The following is a 14,119-nucleotide window of genomic DNA, read 5'->3' on the forward strand; positions in this document are numbered from 1 at the left end:
CGAGACAGTCTCGGGCTGGGCAGTGAACGGGTTAACCAGGTCCACAAGGAAGCGCTATGTTGCTGATAAAGGTGGGGGAGGGGGGTGTTTGTTGTGGCATTCAAGTTGTCAGTGAGGGCGGTGCCACGCTGATACGCAAAGCATGAGGTGCTAGCATGGGGTTCCCTCTGTCCAAATCTTGACATGAAGAAGTTTATGTTGTTTTTGTGCTTGAAATGGTACTCCACTAACTGATACTGATTGTGTGATTTCCTGCTTAGTGTCTCCTGTAACTCTTGAGCAGCATGTTCTTGAAGTTTTTGGCTTTCTACAACTTGAGTAGAACAGCTGGATTGTGTGTTAGTTCGTGTGCTCAAAGTGAAATTTCAAATTAAATGTTTATTTTCAGTTTATTTCTAGCCCTGGCTCTTGTTGAATATCAAAATTTGTTTTCTGTGAGGGGACTTTGGAAGGTCATGTGTAGTGTCTTTTCTAATGCAAGAATGTAGATTATCTTTTTTGTCAAAAGTGTCTCAACTCTCAATTTCAATAATTTAAATTGAATGAGGCTCAATTTGAATAAAGACAAATATGAAGAAAATGAAATGAAGACATCATCATAATAATTGGATAGAACTCGTCAAATAAAACAAGAAGTCTCATAGACTTCACAATGAAGCAATAGTATTTTCAAGTGGCCAATTCTCATAGAACATATCAGACTGACGATTTTTTAAAAATTTCTTTTTCCCCATGTGAGTCATTTAGATGAACGTTTTCATTTAAAATCTTTTGCCACATTTTCTTGGGGGGGGGCTAAATTTTCACACATGTTTAGTACTTCAAAACTATTAGAGCTGCAGGTATCTGTTGTATCGAGCGCATAAAATCCTGAAGTTACGTGTACGGTATATTCTTATTTTTCCTTGCAAGAAGTCACAATTTGTCAAATAAAATTAAAATTAAAAGTTTAAGAGAATAGACTACAGGTTTTTAAATGCTACTAAATTAAATATTTTTTTCTGCGCACAGAATTCTTAATATAGATTGGTGAACTTGTAAAGTAAAACCACAAGTTGGGGTCATTAATTCTGTAGTGCACAGGTTTTCTCCTCATTTGGCAATGTGCCATGAATGAACAATACTAGTGTGTCATAGCCATTCTCATGCTTGACGGCAGAAACAAAATTACAGATTAACAGCTGCCTAAACTCCAAAAAATATTTTAGTATACATCTCTGATTTATGTTTTAAAAAAATTGAATTCTCGCCACAGTGCATGCGTACATACTTCAAAGTACAAACACATGAGTGTGCTACTTGTTTCCATTAGTTTAGGGAAAATACTGGGAGAATCCTATTTTAAGGTTTATGTAAAGTGTGTAGCCTGTTGTCCTCGAGGCATGAATATTGTTTTTTACTGTATGTTATTTTTTAGTACACTGCTCATTTTGGGGTAATGTGTTTACATTATACTGAAGTCACCATCTGTTGAAAGACAGGCGTGATATCTCTTTTCCATTGCGTACCACCAATCTCTGCATAAAATCTTGTTGAAAATTTAATGTGAGAACATGTGTGTGTGTGTGTGTATATATATGTTTTTTTATTTATTTATTTTTTTTAATTAAAAATTTTTTCTCCAGGTCAACAATGCCACACCCTCACCCTTCCCTCCCAAAGTCCCAGTGGAAGTCCAACAAAAAGTGCTCAGTCATCCCCCACAAGTGCTACTAAAGTCCGACCTAGAGCGAAGTCTGTGGACACAGATCCTGCAAAGAGATCTGTAAGTGCAAGCGGTATACTTTTCCCCTGAACATTTAGTTGCTTTTTGTTTGTTGTTTGTTGTTTGGTTTTTTTTTGGGGGGGGGGGGGTGGTGGTGGTTGTTTTTGTTTCGTTTTGTTTTTCTCTTTAGCTTTGCATACTTTTGTTATTTCCTACCACTTTATGAAAGTAGAAAATGACTCATTTTGTCACGCTGGCTGGCGTTGTTTAACCCTATCCGTACGCCTGGGGTCATGTTGTACCCCCGGGGTTGTATTCTTCACTTTTTAGAATACTTCTAGTGTGAAGATCTCTTTGAAACTTTAAGTATATCCTTAAAAAATCATTTTGACAGACTGCTATGCAAAGCGTACATATCGGATTAATGAAATTTCCTCTTTGGAAAGTGATGGCACAGAGTTCCCCACGTCGTATGGATACGATAGTAAAACATGACGTTCGGATAGGGTTAATGTGTTAAGAGATAAGTCGACTACTTCAAACTGTAGGCTTATTTTATGATTTAAGTTTATTGGATGATTTTCTAAATGTGAAGCAAATTATGAGAAAACACTAAAGGGTTGACTTTTTAAATGTCCACAGAGAGCTCGCCGAGATTCAAATGAAGATTGGGAAATTCCCAACTCAGAAATCATGTACGACAGACAAATTGGTTCAGGGTCTTTTGGAACTGTGTTCAAAGCTCACTGGCATGGACCTGTCGCTGTGAAGAAATTGAACGTGACTGATCCCACGGATGCTCAGATGCAAGCCTTCAAGAATGAAGTTGGAGTACTCAGGTAAACATTCTTTTGGTTTCATCAGTCAAATGTGGGCTCAGCTGAGAACAAAATGGCAACGAAAATGATAATAGTACATTGGCATCGGATCCTAGTTTTAGCGCATTAACGGGAAAAAAAGATTTGTGTGAAATTTAGTTTCTTGTAGGCCTACTGGATAGAGTGCACCATTTAAAAATTTGAACTTTTAACATGAAAAGTCCTCGTACCTTACAAAATTGAAAATAAAGAACTGTTGCATATTGATTAATTTTTTTTTACAATTGAAGACTACAGGGTAAAAACAACGGTAGTGATTATTGTTGTTAGATTTCCCATTCTTCAAAACTTTACAATAAACAAGTCAAACAAATACGAAGTTATGAGTCCACAAGCTTTTTAAAATTTGCACCCTCACAATTTCCAGTTTGTGACTACCGTCGTTTTTCCCCTGTAGTCTTCAATTATTATCCCAAACACAGGACTGCCCTACCTTACTGTTCTGATTTGTCCAAACAGTAAAGGCCTTTTGCATGTTCCTTTTGAAGTATGACTGCTCCGATAGAGATTGACAAATTTAGAAGTTTAACACTTTCATCAATCATTTTTACGTTGAGTAATATGCCTTTAACACTTTGCCATCACAAGGCTCATATAGTAAAAACTTTTTGCCATCTAAGGCAAAGGCATTTTGGGGAAAATCCAAAGAAACTGGGTGGTAAACATCGCCGATCCGCGAGATGTGACGGCAAAGTGTTATCCACATGTCAATCGTCAACCTGTGGTAATTTTCCCAGCTTACATTTCTAATTTATTCAGATCGTCACAATGGTATAGAAATAAAAAAATGTTTTCAGGAGCAGATCAGGGCGTTACGTCATCAATTTTCATGACCCAGTTCTGCAACAAATCACCGGAAGTTGTATATGATTTTTTTAAAACAAACAAGTGTCCTTTAATTTGTTATGCAATGTGTGAGATAACAATGACTTTGAAGAAGACGAGGACCTTGCGAAAATGATACAAAAGATACATGTTCTCAAAATCTGCCTTGTTATGTGTTGAATAATGTACTAGTGTGATGTTTCCAAGGTGTCCTTATTTTGTCTGATCTTCTCGTCTCCTCCTTTTTCTGTTCTACTGGGCCAAATGCTCTGCTTTGAAAATAAGCATTGTGTATACACTGGGGAGGTTTTGGCTACTTTAGATTTTTTAAGTGGGTGGTTAGCTGGTGTTCTGGTGTGGTTTGTTCCTTCTTTGCTATTAAAAAAAGTCTATCGTCTCTATCTCCCCTCCTTCTTTTTTGTGTTTGTTACTCTCTAGTAACACCTCTAATCTTTGGCACTTATATGACCTTATTGTGTTGTGAGTGCCGTAAAACTCTTACCAAAACTAAGACTATATTTTTTTTACAACTGCGTTGTTTTGTGTACTTTCAGAAAAACTCGGCACCTGAACATTCTCCTGTTCATGGGCCTGGTGTCCAAACCCCACCTGGCCATTGTGACCCAGTGGTGTGACGGGCACAGTCTCTACAAGCATCTGCACGTGCAGGAGACCAAGTTTCGCGTGGACCAGCTCACCATGATCGCCAAGCAAACCGCTCAGGGCATGGAGTGAGTACTCTTCACCCAACCAGACATACATACATGCGCAGTATTCACAGCACTAGAACATTGCAGACAAAGCTCAAAAAGCATTACTCAAATCGTCCTAAGAAGAGCCAGTTCCATATATCAAGGTTTTTGTGAATTTTTCAGGAACAAAAAACTGTTTAATGTAGGTATGTAACAATGATCACGCCCTAAAAGCGTATCATATGATACATGATTTAGGAATTCTTGGCTTTACTGTCCGGTCCATTGTTATTCTTGTTGCGTCATCCAAGTTGTAACAATATTGAAATCCATTCCGCACATCTCAAGATGAGCTTAATTTGGAAGCAAAGTGAAATAGTTATTAGCTTTTTATAGCGATTTTAAGGCGCGGAACTCAATGAAACTTATACAGAAATGAACCACATGATACACGCTTTCGACTGGTGAAAAAAAAAAATTTCGCTATAAAATCATGATTCGCGGATCCGGCTCTAAAAGGACGATTAATGCAGGGCTTTAACTCTTTGCGGCAGCCACTTGACGCAGTAATGCACCAGTGGTAGAAATTATTTGTTTCGGTCACCTGGCGCAGTTCTGTGCCAGGCCCAAGAAGTCTGCTGCAATCACTCTCCTGGCTGGGTGACCAGGGGGGATATTTTGTACTGCTGGCTGTGTGACTGCAGAGTGTTGCGTTATAGTTTATATGGCAGTTGAATATTTTACTTTATTTGCTTTTAAGTTTCTATTGAAAAAATAAATGATTTAATTTCCATTTTCAGGACAAGTTTGTTCTTTTGCTGTGATAGTTGTTGTAATTGAATACATTTCCATCATCACATGCAGGATGTGTAAAAAAAATTACAAGGAAAAGAAACACTGACCATACAGTATGTTTCATTGTACTTTCATGATTATAGCACCTCTGTTGGGCAAGTGATCTTCTGTCTCATTGCCCATTATTTATCCTGTATGTTCACATTTTTTAAGTGTGCTTTTCAACTTACGCATTTCTCTTTGTCATTTTGATATCATTAATAATATTTGCACTCACACTCATCCTGATGTGTGAGACCTTTTTGGGTGTCGAATGTGTTTTAAAGAGTGCTGAAGGTTTTTAGTGAAGTGACTGCTTTGTGAAAGCAGTGACACAATGTGTACTTATCTATACTCTTTCATTTTCCCCGCAGCTATCTCCATGCCAAGTCCATCATCCACAGAGATTTAAAATCAAACAGTATCCTTTTTTGTCTTGTTCATTTAGCTCCACAGTTTTGGGTTTTTTTAGGTGAAAAGACTGAATAATGTGTGTGTCATTTGTCTTGATGCTCTTTGTTTTTTATCTCTTCTGTCAGTGTTATGTATTTTGAAGAGGTTGTTGTCAAGTTCTTGTTTTGTTGGTCTTATTGTTACTCAACGCCATTCCTTTTTGTTTTTCTTTTTATAAGATATAAACTTATGTATCTTTTTTTTAATGGTTAGATACGGTCTCAAAGTGAATGGCGAAAGTATTAATAACATCAGGCATACCGATGACACAGTTTTAATAGCAGACTCAGATGATTGTTTGTGGTTGGCGTGTGCTTTGGTGTGGTTTTGCTTCTTCTTTCTTATCAAACGTCTATGGTCTTTATCTCCCCTCCTTTTTTTGTGTTTGTTACTCTCTTGTAACACCTCTAATCTTCAGCACTTATTTATGACCTTATTGTGTTGCAAGTACTGTGAAACTCTTATTAAAACTAAAACTGGATGATGATAGCTTTTGAAAAAGAAAAGTGTATTTCCTTAACTTTGGCGTAGATATCTTTTTGACTGAGGTGTGCACAGAAAATATGACAGTGAAGATTGGAGACTTCGGCCTGGCTACTGTGAAGACCCGCTGGAGTGGTTCCCACATGTTCCAACAGCCTTCTGGCTCAATATTGTGGATGGTGAGAAAAGTCGCTTTGTTTTGTACTCTTTTTCTTTTTTTTTGCTTTTTTTTTTGTTCTAATATTTTTTTGTTGCTTAAATTCTCTGGAGTCATCATGCTGAGAGTTAGGTGGGTGGTTGGCGGATGCTCTGGTGTGGTTTGCTCCTTCTTTCCCATCAAACGTCTATCGTCCTTTTCTATCCTCCTCCTTTTTTGTGTATGTTACTCTCTTGTAACACTTCTATTCTTCTGCACTTATTTGACCTTATTGTGTTGCAAGTGCCGTAAAACTTTTACTAACACTGAAGAAGAAAAAAAGAGCAGAATATCTCAATGATTCCTGTCATTTTGATATCGGTTTGAGGGGGGGGGGGGAACTTTTCAAGAAGATCTTGAAGAGAGGTTACACATCTTTTGCTGTAAATTACACGAGGCGCTGTGTCGTCATTGTTGTAATGTATCCAGAGAGGACTGATGACAGCCAACAGTGTAAGGGGCTATTTTCTCTACAAAAGTGTATGGCTTAACTCTTTAAACCCCATCGAACGCTGGGAGCGTCCGATACAAGGGACCACATTTTCGTTTTATTTGGAGCTAGTTTTTGCTTGTTTTTCGGAACTATTCCCAAGCCAAGTCTTTTAGTAATGACTAAGCATTTGTTTCCGCCATTTAGAAGTTGGAGGCAAACTTTAAGGGTTATAATGAGACATAGTGACTTATGATAGTGCACCAGGTTTAGGTGACTGTAGAAAAAGCTCCAGGAAGAGGTACAAAAAACTGAAGGTTTAAAGAGTTAAAAGGTTTTAATGCCTTTTAACTTTTTCAAATGAAATTCAGTATTAGTTTATAACAACAGTCCACTTTTTTGGCGTACCAAAAATTTTTCCCCCTTCATATTGATACATTTAACCAGGTCAGTGTGTTTTCGAGTGAATAGTTGAAATGAGATGAATGTTGTGTCTATGTACTGGTCAACAGTGCTACACAAGTTTTAATCTTGTAAATCTGTAGAGTTACCCCCCCCCCCCCCCCCCCCCCCCCAGTCAGAAGCATTGATGACCGTGATTAAAAACAAAATAGAAAAGGTTGTTCAGGTTCTGTGTATTACACACTCTTTAGAGGACTTTTAAAGTTCATACAGTGAAATGGTATCATTTTTTAAAACCCAGCACAGTGGTCACAACTGCTGTGTGGGATATATATATATATATATATATATATATATATATGGCAGTACTGTACACTTGTTGTGGGTGGTTGGCGGGTGCTCTCGTGTGGTTTGCTCCTTCTTTTCTATCAAACATGTATCGTCTTTATCTCTCCTCCTTCTTTTTTGTGCTTGTTACTCTCTTGTAACACCTCTAATCTTCAGCACTTATATAACCTTATTGTGTTGCAAGTGCCGTAAAACTCTTACTAAAACTAAACTGAAAGAAGTGTTACAGTGTCTTTCTCTCCATGTTCCATCCACAGGCACCAGAAGTCATCAGAATGAAAGAGCAAAATCCCTACACATTCCAGTCAGATGTGTATGCCTTTGGTATAGTGATGTTTGAGTTGATGACTGGCTCTTTGCCGTATGCCCATATCAATAACAAAGATCAGGTACGTAGAAGATGTCCATTTGTTGCAGACCTTTGTTTTGAACCTGTAGATTCTTGACCAACTTCTGGGAGTAGTCTGTCCCAGTGGGTTGTTGGCGGGTGCTCTGATGTGGTTTGCTTCTTCTTTCCTATCAAACATCTGTCGTCCTTTTCTCCCCTCCTTCTTTTTTATTTTTGTTACTGTCTTGTAACACCTCTATTCTTCTGGCGCTCATATGACCTTATGCAGTTGCGAGCGCCGTAAAACGTCTACTAAAACATAAAACAAGTTTGTCCAAGCTTTATGTATGTTTCTTGTCTTTTATGGAGTGTTATTCCTCTCTGCCTTATGTTCTGTGGGTAGTTGACTGGTGCACTGGTGTGGTTTGCTTCTTTTTTTTCCTACCAAACATCTATCGTCTTTATCTCCCCTCCTTCTTTTTTGTGTTTGTTACTCTCTTGTAACACCTCTAATCTTCGGCACTTATATGACCTTATTGTGTTGCAAGTGCCGTAAAACACTTACTAAAACTAAATTAGTCTGCCTTGTGTTCACTCTTGGGATCTAGTGGTCTGCTTTTGAAACAAGGTATGTTAGTGGGTTGTTAGCGGGTGTTCTGGTGTGGTTTGCTCCTATCCTGTCAAACATCTGTAGTTCCTTATCTCTCCTACTCCTTTTAGTGTGTTTGCTGCTCTTTTGTAACACCTCTAATCTTCGGCACTCATATGACTTTATTGTGTTGCAAGTGGCGTAAAACTCGTACTAAAACTGAAACAAGGTATGTATGTTTGTCACTCTATTATGAACTTCCATATCCGGGGTGCCTTGATAGTCGAAGCAACCTTTGTGCTGTTGAGGCTAGAGAGGTGAGCAAAGTAAGCCTGATTCCCCGTTTAGACTTCTCTGTTGACATCCACCCCTTGGCTCTCATATGACCGTATGCAGTAGCGAGGGCCGTAAAACCTTACTAAAACTATAATATGACTTACAGAAGTTGTACTCTATTGTGTTTGTGCTAATAAAAAATCATGCACATTTTGTGCCAGAAACACCACCAGCACCACCTCAGAAACAACGCCACCAGCACCACCTCAGAAACAACACCACCACCACCTCAGAAACAACAACACCACCACCACCTCAGAAACAACACCACCACCACCACCACCTCAGAAACAACACCACCACCACCACCTCAGAAACAACACCACCACCACCACCACCTCAGAAACAACACCACCACCACCACCTCAGAAACAACACCACCACCACCACCTCAGAAACAACACCGCCACCACCACCACCTCAGAAACAACACCACCACCACCACCACCTCAGAAACAACACCACCACCACCACCTCAGAAACAACACCGCCACCACCACCACCTCAGAAACAACACCACCACCACCACCTCAGAAACACCACCATCACCACCACCACCTCAGAAACAACACCGCCACCACCACCACAACCAACAACAACAACAATAACATCACCACCAACAACAACAATTGTTTGTTTTTCCTCTGCAGTTTCAAGCTTTTTGTTATTGTGATGATGCTCAGTGTTTTGTGAAACGCTCATACTTTGGGTTTTTGTTTTGTTTTTCCTGCAGATTCTTTTCATGGTGGGCAAAGGCTATCTGCGACCTGACCTGGCGTGGTGTCGCTCAGACACTCCGAAACAACTGAAGAGAATCATGCAAGACTGTGTGGACTTGAACAGAGACGGGCGGCCGCTATTTCCTCAGGTTGGTCTTCCCTTCCTTGTGTCTTATGTAATCTCAAACCTTCATGTGCTCCTTGTGAAAGTTGGGGAAAGGGAAACAAAACGCGACAGCTCATAATGATAATATTTGAGGCATCGTGGTGAAATCAGGTGCTCGTCAAAATATTGAAATCAAGGAAACCTGCATTTTTATGGCCATTTGGGCAATTTAAATAAAGAATTCTTTTTTTTTTTGACTCAACACCTTTAAAGTCCATTTAAAAACAAATTCATGTCTGGAATTTACTGAAAAACTTTGATCAAAGGCACAAAAAAGTAGATTTGTAGATTCCAAGAACTCTCAAGCTTTGGAAGTTACCAAACGTTGGCGGCCATTTTCTCGATAGTTTGACCTCTAAAACCAGGCGACCCCCACCTCCTTCAATTGCAAATATCTCGACTTCTGTTCAAGATAGATGGGTAATGTTCTCAACGAAAGCAAAACAAATAAACAAGCTTTAAGATGAGACATGATACAAATAACTTTATATGCCCAGAAATTGACGAGCGCCTGATTCCACCATGTTGTGACTCGTGAATGTTCTTACTGAAAAAAAAAACATCCTCGTATAAGTTAAGTTTAACAGTGAATTTTAGATTTCATTTCTAAAAATGTCCTTTCAAATGTGATGATTGAATATTTAGGAAAAAATGTTTTGTTGGAAGTTTGTAGTAATGAATTTCGTATGTTATTTCTGTTTTTCATAGGATTTTGCCTTGCACATTTTCAATGCAGCTATCAGGGATGTCACTTTTCCACTTTTTTCCAGTATTTTGGTCCTGATCCGCTATTGCGTTATTGAGATCGAGATAGAACGTATACTTGAAAAAAGAACAACAACCCCACTCACACTGCTTGCGCCAAATGTTCAAATAACGGAAAAAAGAAGACTTCGCCATAAGTTCAAATAACGGAGAAAAAACCCGCGGAAGATTTGCGCTAACCTCAGCAAGTTGGAAAAACTCTCGCCGGGCCGCCGGGATCAAATTGATATTCATATGTTAGCGAGACTGTGGTGCGTGGATTTTCAACTATTTAAAAAAAAGTTGAGTGGCATCCCTCAGCTATCTTTTTTCTTCTCAAAGTGAGGGAAGAGAGGTTTTTCTGTTCACAATGTTGGATTTATATAAATGTAACCCCCGCGGTTACTTCATTTGATACCTCTTTTTTTTATCCTTTCCCTAGATTCTGGCCTCACTGGAAGCTCTGTATATGTCCATACCCAAAATCAAGCGCAGTAAATCGGAGCCCACTATTCATCGGACGGACTCGTTTGACTTAGACTTTAAGTACATGTGTGCCTCGCCCAAAACCCCCATCAACAGCCAGTTCAACACAAAGTTTCTGTTCTCCGGGGGGAACATCTGACACTTTGAGCAGTCCGTTGCTAACCCGTCATACTTCAGCGCCCTGGACTATTTGCACTGACCGCTGCCCATTGTCAGGTGACAAATGAAGGCGAGTGGAGGAGAGGAGCAAGGGGAAGGGCCACGGCTGGATGGAGCAGCAGAGCGAGCCTGGAGTTGGGGGCAGGGTGGAGGCTGGCCGTTGACTTATGGAATGCATGCGGGCATTGAGTGCTGCAGTAGTGGCTGTTGATGGATGATCTCTCACCGAGGGTTGTTTTGAGCTATGCTCACACGTGGTCAGGGCGGGGCGGGGCGATTCCAGGAGTAGGTGGTGGGCCCCTCCTCCCCCTCTGATATAAGGAATGCAGGGAAGAGGTTCATGAGATGAATCCAAATGATGTTTGCGATGGTGTGCCAGCCTGCATGTATGTCTTGTGTGTCTCAGATACCAACAGATCAATTACTTTAATGACGCAATGAGATTGGGGTGGTTTTTAAAGGGGTTTTTTCGTTGTTTTTTTAATAATATGTTGCTACTGATTTGGCTTTGTTTGTAACAGGGAGTTGAATGTGTGCCCAGGTTTTGTTGTTTTATTTTTGTTTGGTGTTTTGGCTGGGTCTGTTGATTGTCATGTTGTTTTTGGGTTGTTGTTTTTCCTAATCGCACCGAGATCTTGATCTCTTAGAATAATGGGTACATGTGACACTGAATATGTGAAGATGACAAACCAATGTTAGCAAGCAGTATATTTTCACCTCTACTCTTGGACTGATATTAGCTAGCAGCGTACTGTCACTTGCGCCCCTGGTGCTTCACCACCAGTTGTCTTTTCACGCTCTCTATTCCTGCAGGGTTTACATGCTGCACCGTGGATGTGTGGCATCAAGTATCTGGCATTACTCAGGCACGGCTTATCACAGATTTTTGGTAGACATGAAAAGGAGTAAATATGAATTTTGTGAAAAATCAAATGCAGTCAAACCTCATTATTTTCAAATTCCAAAACACCAGACCTAGGGCCCCATACAAGAAAGGAATTATCGTTGCTATTTTTCTCCTTGAGTTTGTCCATGATTGCACACGCACATTTGCTGGGTACGCATTTTTCTGTATTTCCCTTAATTGTAGAGGTAGCACCCTGGATAAAAATGAACTTTTATGTCAGGTGGATGGTCTTAAAAAGGTCAGTGTGTGTACCGACTTCTCGCAGGGAATCTGTCCTGAATAAATATTGATTTCTGTCAGAGGAGAGTTACTTTCGTGATCCGAGTTCAATGATTAAATGTGAAAGTGAAAGCAGAATGACTCAAGTTGGCATGTTTTCAAAATCCAGAGAGCAGTTAGAAGAGCTAACTTAAAAGACATATATACGACTCATATATGCTTGAGACCTTCTGGCTTGGTCCATTTGAATATATCTAAGGTCCAGATATGTTCGACTTGTGCGAGTTTTAACACTTACAGCACTGTCATGCCATAGAATGTGCTCACTACCGCTGGCGACTTTAGTCATCAACGCAACCAGGCACACTAAACATAATTACACAATGAATGGACACACTGCACTGAACTGAGTACTAAAGGAAGTCACTCTATATTATAGCCGAATGGTTGATGAACCTCTATGAATTTTTAAAACGTGTTTCTTGGGCTGCCAAGGTTTTTTAAATTAAAAATAATTCTATCTATGCATTAGCGTTTTAAACTGGTGCTGTACTTGAGGGTTTTTCACTCTATGAGCCTGCGGTACTGTAAGTGTCAAGGGTCAAATCTGAGTTGGGGTCTGAAAGTTTGTTTTTTTCCCTGGACTACAAAGGATAATCTTTTGGCTCTGTAGACTAAGGCACATAAATGAGTGTGTCCCTGCCCGCGGCCCAACGAGGGTGTCTGGTCAGAACAGAAGCCTCGCGGGACACCTCTCACGGCATTTGCCACCATCTGTAGCCGCAGTCGTTGTTTTTGTTTTACTAACTGTAGATTTGTTTGTAGGTCTGTGATCAAAATGGCTGTGGTTAGTTAATTTAAGTATTTTTAGAACATTTTTCTCAAGTTTGGTTTATGAAAAAAAAATCCTTTTTTTATGCTTACCTTAACACCAATTTCATTTTAGTAGTTTGAAAAGGTTTTACAGTCAAACATATGTGTGTTTTGATACAACCATTTACTTTTCTTTTTGAAAGATTACAAGTCCAAGTCCTCCTGATTCACTGGGTGAAAAGATATTTGTTTTTTCCTTTTCTATGAAAAAGGTTCAGGCTGTATATTATATATACTTCTAGCACTAGGATTTATATATATCTAGGTCAGTATTTGATGACCTGAGAACTAACATAAGTGAGCATGAGAGGTGGTTTTGGTGAAATTGATCAAAAAATGGGTTTGGAATAATGAGGACTCGTGCACTTTTTCTCTAGCTGTGTCATAGGGACTATGATTAATTATAGACAGTGCTGAATAAAGTGAATCCACTAGATTGTTCTTATTCTATAATTAGGTTTGTGGTGAAATTTCTCTGTTAACAAACGGTACAATGTGTGAGGCAGAGTGGTGAAATCAGGCGTTCGTCAAAATAATGAAAGTCAAGAAAACGTCATTTTTCAGCTGGTTTGGACATTTTTATCAAATTTTTGTTTTTTGGCGCTTTGAAAAACACATTTCTATGTGGATTTGACTGAAATAGGTTGATTAAAGGCATAAAAGATGTCAATTTTCAGTTTTCACAGACTCTTTAGCTAAGGAAATAACTCGACTTTCGTAGCAATTTTCTCGCTAATCTTACCTCTAAAATCAGGCGACCCCACCTCCTACAATGACCAATATCTTGACTTGTATTCAGGATCTATGGATATCTTTTTTCATCAAAAGCAAGGCAAATGGACAGGCTTTAAGATGATACCAATAACTCCATATGCCCCAAAATTGACGAGCACCTGATTCCACCGCGCTGTGACACATGTATTGTTCAGAAGATTTTTTGACAGTATTTGATAAATCTTTTGTTGGTTTTTGGTTGAAATTTCATGACTCAGTGCTCTTCTGTCTTCATGCTTTTTTGGATTTTGTTACTTGAGAGACTAATCCACTTATACAAATGTGCTCTTTATTTCTGTAACACTTATACAAACTTGCTCTTTATTCCTATAAGCGAGCACTGCCCAGTGTCAGTGAATCTGTCACAAGACGTAGGAGGACTGTGCTGCTCTCACTCTGTACTCTCTGAGCTAGGTTTTTGTCAATGTGCACAGCTTTTTCCACATTGTGATGGCATAACATGAGATTAGCCTGCCTTCATCGAAAGTGTTGAGCTGAGTGGTGTCCTGAGAGCTTGACACTGTTGCTCAAGGTTATCATCAACCTCTTTGCTTATAATAAGATAGATCAGTA

The 14,119-nt window shown here is 39.3% G+C and overlaps 1 protein-coding gene across 2 annotated transcripts in view; it reads left to right on the forward strand.

Annotated features, from left to right (window-relative positions):
• The window catches only part of LOC101847650 (serine/threonine-protein kinase A-Raf), a 24,222-nt gene extending 11,013 nt beyond the window's left edge, over positions 1-13,209 (forward strand). For both annotated transcript variants that reach the window (XM_005096929.3, XM_005096930.3), the window contains 8 exons: positions 1,626-1,765; positions 2,348-2,544; positions 3,963-4,139; positions 5,309-5,355; positions 5,919-6,049; positions 7,504-7,635; positions 9,233-9,367; positions 10,571-13,209. In XM_005096929.3, coding sequence (XP_005096986.2) covers positions 1,626-1,765; positions 2,348-2,544; positions 3,963-4,139; positions 5,309-5,355; positions 5,919-6,049; positions 7,504-7,635; positions 9,233-9,367; positions 10,571-10,753 — 1,142 coding nt within the window. In that variant the 3' untranslated portion in view covers positions 10,754-13,209. The remainder of the gene's footprint in view (positions 1-1,625; positions 1,766-2,347; positions 2,545-3,962; positions 4,140-5,308; positions 5,356-5,918; positions 6,050-7,503; positions 7,636-9,232; positions 9,368-10,570) is intronic.
• The last annotated feature ends 910 nt before the right edge of the window (positions 13,210-14,119 follow it).

The sequence above is a fragment of the Aplysia californica genome, unplaced genomic scaffold (assembly GCF_000002075.1).
Source record: "Aplysia californica isolate F4 #8 unplaced genomic scaffold, AplCal3.0 scaffold00142, whole genome shotgun sequence".
In the NCBI taxonomy this organism is placed as follows: Eukaryota; Metazoa; Mollusca; class Gastropoda; order Aplysiida; family Aplysiidae; genus Aplysia; species Aplysia californica.